Source organism: Trypanosoma rangeli (assembly GCF_003719475.1).
Source record: "Trypanosoma rangeli strain AM80 chromosome Unknown Tra_15.4_contig_00689, whole genome shotgun sequence".
NCBI classification, from domain to species: Eukaryota; Euglenozoa; class Kinetoplastea; order Trypanosomatida; family Trypanosomatidae; genus Trypanosoma; species Trypanosoma rangeli.
The window spans coordinates 1-5,088 of record NW_021706440.1 but is presented as its reverse complement, the minus strand read 5'-3'; the positions used below and the strand labels follow the sequence as shown (position 1 = coordinate 5,088).

General features: G+C 57.2%; 2 protein-coding genes across 2 annotated transcripts, besides 2 other annotated features; both read left to right on the top strand.

Annotated features, from left to right (window-relative positions):
- Positions 1 to 73: 73 nt before the first annotated feature.
- Positions 74 to 131: a microsatellite.
- A 262-nt stretch (positions 132 to 393) lies between these two features.
- Positions 394 to 419: a microsatellite.
- A 15-nt stretch (positions 420 to 434) lies between these two features.
- TraAM80_09819 (trans-sialidase) lies at positions 435 to 3,128 on the top strand (the record flags this gene model as incomplete). The annotated part of the gene is made up of 1 exon (XM_029386481.1): positions 435 to 3,128. One exon carries the CDS (start codon positions 435 to 437, stop codon positions 3,126 to 3,128), a length of 2,694 nt encoding a protein of 897 aa, XP_029233658.1.
- A 486-nt stretch (positions 3,129 to 3,614) lies between these two features.
- TraAM80_09818 (uncharacterized protein) lies at positions 3,615 to 4,052 on the top strand (the record flags this gene model as incomplete). The annotated part of the gene is made up of 1 exon (XM_029386480.1): positions 3,615 to 4,052. The coding sequence occupies one exon, from the start codon at positions 3,615 to 3,617 to the stop codon at positions 4,050 to 4,052; it is 438 nt and encodes a 145-aa protein (XP_029233657.1).
- Between the last annotated feature and the right edge of the window lie 1,036 nt (positions 4,053 to 5,088).

Below are 5,088 nucleotides of genomic sequence, written 5' to 3'. Positions count from 1 at the left end.
GAGGCGCTTATGAATTTGTTTTTTTTATATTATTTTTGATTTCTGTGGGAGGCGTCCCACACTGCGGACTCTCCGTGCGTGCGGGCGTTTCTTCGGGCGGCGGCGAGTGTGTGATCGTGCGGCCCGTGCGTTTGTCGTTCCGGCTTTCGTTTTTGATTGTCGCTGTTGTTTGCGGGGTGCCTGCTGGGGGCGCGGGCGGTGCCTTTTTTTGTGTCGTTGCTTTTATTTTCTACTGTCTGCTTCTTCCCCACAATTTTCTCCCCCCAACACACGCGGAAGAAAAGAGATTAAACCCGCTACTCGTTGCGGTGCGCGTTGAAAGGCTCTGCAATCACCACCAGCACCACACAAACACACACATAACCGTTGCGGCCTGAGCGAATCTACCGCAAGGAGGGAAGAGAGAGAGAGAGACAGAGCAGCGACAACTCAACATGCCCCGGTATCTGTTTTCTTCTGCGGTGCTGCCTATCCTTTGCGTGTTGTTGATATGCTGCAGCAGTGGGGCCGCGGCCGATGGTAAAAAGGATGTTGTGGACCCATTTCAAGGGACGACAAAAATGGCTGGTGTTGAGTGGAAAGAGGCTGCTGGAGGTGTGACTTCCTTTCGTGCCCCCAGTCTTGTGGAGGTGGACGGTGAGGTGTTTGCCATTGCTGGGGCTCAGGTTAAGGACGACTGCAAATCTGGCTGTTTCACTGGTATTGCGTCAAAACAGCTCAAGAAAGTTGCTGGTGTTACAGCGGTGGCGTTGGCGATGGATGCGAGTCCGTTTTACACACAGGTGCTAAAGGGAGGCGAGACGGACGCCGTAGAGATCAATGACACAGTGCGGCCAACAACACTTGTAAGTGGCAAAAACATCTACATGCTGCTTGGAAAATACGACAGAAAAGCGTCTGCAGCCTCGGTTCCCAACGCAAAACACCGGGGGCTTTTTCTGGTGAGGGGGAATGTCAGTGAAGACGGTGGAACAAGGAAAATCCAATGGTATACGCCCCATGCAGTGAATACTGGGTCTATGGGTCTTCGTCAATCCTGGACGCAGTTATCCGGTGGCGGAGGGACGGGCATTGTGATGGAGGATGGCACGCTTGTGTTCCCCATGCAGGCCACAAATGAGAATGGAGAGGACGTCTTGCTGTCCATGCGTTTGGAACCGTCCAAGGACAAATGGGAGGTTTCGTTGCGGACGAAGGAAGCGCACTGCAAAGAGCCATCCATCGTGGAGTGGGGAGGAGATCAAAAACTTCTTATGATGACTCCATGCAAGGATGGCTATTACGACGTGTACAGGGCTTTTGGGGCAGGCACAAGTTTGTACCCCGTGGGTGAGCCAATTTCTCGCGTGTGGGGCACCTCACTGAAGCGTCAAGGGGAGGGCGCGCGAAGTGGCTTCATCACTGCAACCATCGATGGAATGAAGGTGATGCTGCTCACCACGCCGGTGTATTCGGAGGAGAAGGGAAAGGGCCGGCTACATCTTTGGGTGACAGACAATGCCCGTGTGCACGACGTTGGGCCGGTATCCAGTGAAACTGATGACGCCGCCGCCAGCTCCCTGCTGTACAGAGCCGAGAAGAAGGAGCTGATTTTACTGTACGAGAATAAGAAGAGCGGAGATTCATACAGTCTTGTCGCCATGAACCTGACTGAGCAGCTGGAGCGGATAAAGAGCGTGGTGAAAGCCTGGAAAGATATGGACGCCGCACTAAAAAGCTGCGCTTCCACTGGTACTGTTGACCCGCGGATAAAGAATGTGTGCAAAGGTGCTGTTCCCACCAAAGGGCTGGCTGGCTTTTGGTCCAACAGTTTGAAAGGGAATTTATGGAAGGACGAGTACCTCGGAGTGGACGCAACGGTGCATGGTGGGAATGTGGCAGGCACGGAGGGGGTTGTGAGGTTCCGAGGCGCAGGAGCGGGGGCGGAGTGGCCGGTGGGCAAACTGGGGCAGAACCAGCCGTACTACTTTGCGAACAACGAGTTCACTCTTGTGGCGACGGTGATGATTAACGCGGTGCCGGAGGCAGAGGGTCCTGTTCCTTTGATGGGTGTGAGGATGAACGACAATGCCAGCACTGTGCTTTTGGGTCTGTCGTACACGAAGGACAAGAAGTGGGTAGTGACTGTCAACGGAAAGCCTCGGGCGTTATCAGAAGAAGATGGTACGTGGCAGCCTGGCACAACGCACCAGGTGGCACTTCAAATGGATTGGAATGAGGTGTATGTGTACGTTGACGGGAACAATATATACGGCGGCGATGAAGATGAGGAGGACACCGTTTCTGACGAGTTGGGAGCACTGTTTGAGTCGCGCCGGATCTCGCACTTCTACCTTGGCGGCGGCGTTACGGCGAAGGGCACAGCGACCAGCCACGATATGACGGTGGCCAGCGTCCTGCTGTACACCGAGGCAGTTGGCCGTGATGAGATGGCGAGTCTGAAAGCGAGCAAAGCCACTCTTGCAGAACTGGCTGCGGGGAAAGACACAGAGAAGGAGGTTGCCTCGGTGCCCACTGGCGTCGGCGTGCACACGGGTGGTCCAAGCGAAAAGGACAGTACTGATAATAATTTGGTGCATGGAGGGCATTCACCGACGGATCCGGGGGCTGGGAGTGCATCTCTCCCTGCCAAGGAGCAGCCGGCAGCTTCGCCACCATCTTCCGCACCCAATCCCTCAGTAAAAGAAAAAGGAGAGCCACTGCAGGGAAAGGAGCATGCACCAGCGGGGCAGAAGGACGCAGCACAAACAACGCCGCAACGACCGTCAGCGGTCGCCCCTGAGGCCCATCACGGTGGGGATGCTGCTGGAGGATCTCATGCAAACCAGACCTTGAACGGAGCGGGAGAGGGGGAAAAGAAGAAGGGAGAAGAGCCACGTGGCAATGGTACGTCAGGGCCTCCGCTAGCCCCAGCATCTCCATCAGCGGACGTGAACTCACCCGCTGCACCGGGTAAACATGAGCCGGCTGCCGCGGCGCCTCTCTCTGGAAACAGCTCTGCTAATTTGAGCAACACTACTGGCGCGAAGCCCAACGGAGGAAAGAGCGACGGCACGGTGCGTGGGTGTGTGCCTCGGTTGTTGCTGATTGCCCTGCTGGGGCTGTGCGGCGCGACGGTACTCTACTGACTGAAGGGGAGAGCGGACGTGCGACACCTCAAATAATAAGTTCCACAGCACTACTCGTCGCATCTCTTTTTATTCTCTTTTTTTTCTTCGGTGTTTAAGTTTTCTTTTAATTATTTTTTGTTTTAATCAATTTTTTTTTAAATTATTTTTAATCAATATTTTAATTGGAACTTTTTCATGTAGAATTTTTCTTTGGGATAAATCACTGCGGCTCACTTGTAGTTTGCGCCGTGCCCGTCACTGTCGCAGCGTGTCTTTGTGTCCTGCTTGCTGCCGCTACCGGCTGTGTTGGTGACGTGCCCACTTTTCTATTTTTACTCCTTCCTGCTAGAGGCACCGGGAGTCCACGGCGACGATTGTTTTAGTTCTACGCTGCGATGGCGCGGGAGTGGCGGGGCGTCCGGCGGCCGCTTTGAAGGCGCTCGCTGCGGAGCGAGAGAATGTGCGGGGTGTGCGGCGTGTCTCGCTGCGAGTGTGTGGGACACGATGCCGATTGGTGAGGACGAAGGAGGAAGAGCAGACTGTGCGGGGAGCATGGATACGCCCGGTCCTTCGCGTTGCAGCTGTGTAGGTGCGCTGTACGGCTGGCGTCTCCTCTGCGTGTCTTTGCCCTCGCGTGATGAGGGCGTCGTGCTTCGTCTGCGCTGTGCAGTCTGCTGCGGTGCGTGTGCGCGGCACTTTTGTTGTTGTGCTCCTTGCTCCTCATACGTGTCTATGCACTTTGGGGTGTGGAGGGCAAATGAGGTGTGCGGGGGACGATGGTGTGGCTGCGCGGTGTCGGTGTTTCCACCTCGCAGTGCCGGCACCGCCTGCATGGGTGGCATGCCGTGGCTGACCGTGCAGAGTACATCATTGCGTCTCCGCCGCTTACTGCAGAAGAAGCAGGCGGTGGGCGATCATCTTGCGAGAGGCGTTGGGGGTTGATGGGGTGCCGAAAGAGCGGCGGTGAGGATGCCCTGCGGCGAAGCAGGAGCGGAATGCGGTGAGGCAAGGCGTGCAGCGATGGTGGGTGGCGGCGAGGACCCCACTGCCGCTGTGGAGTGTCGTGTGCGTTGTTGTGTGGGCAGTGTCGGCCACTCTCCATTTTTTTGTGTGTGGTTGGGAATGTAGCCCTGTGGGAGGGAGTTTTTGTTTTACTTTGGCGGAGGATTATTTTTGGCGGCTGCGTCCTCCAGAGCCCGTGGCCGGGTGGATTGTGAGCCGCCCTGCCCGGTGCTATTTTGTTGCTTTTCCGCGCCGCCCGCAGGCGTCTCCCACGCTGGCGGGCACACCCCTCCTCCTCCTGTGTGTGTGTGTGTGCCTTATTGCCCTCTCTTGCTCTCTCTCCCCCTTGCTAGACTGTGCGTGTGTGTGTGAGCGCTGCAGCGACAAGAGTGGGGATGACTGGCCGTGTGCCGTTGGTGTGCGCCCTCTACGTGTTGTGTTGCTGCTGCGGCGGTGTCGTGTGCGTGGGGCGGCGGCTTCCTGCACGGCTGAACATCGCCGGAGAGCGGACGGGTGGAGTTGCAGGCAGCTCCTCTGGTGAGGCTGACCAACCTGTTGCGGTGCGGTGGTGGTGCAGTGCCCGCGCTGCCGTTTGTCTGCCAGGGTGGGGGCGGGTGTTGTGCCACCGGAGGGGGTCCACGCGGCGGGTTCACGGTGGGCCGCTCAGAGGAGCCTCGTGAACTGCACGCTCTTTCGCTGCTGGGCGGTGGAGGCTCAGCGGGAGTGGAAGGAGTGTGGGATGCTTCGTGCCGTCCTTGAGGCCCAGCCCCCATGAGCTTCGTCAGGAGGAGGCGAAACCAAAAAGGCCGCGCTGCCGTCTGACTTCCGTCAGCCCACACAGTGCGTAGGTGTGGGCCCAAAGACGTTGTTGTTGTTGTTGCTTTCTTTGGAGGTATTTTATTGTGAATTTCCGGTGGCGGAGGACGGTTGGGCTGCAGGTTGCTGCGGCGGCGCCGGCACGGTGAGGCAGTTCAGT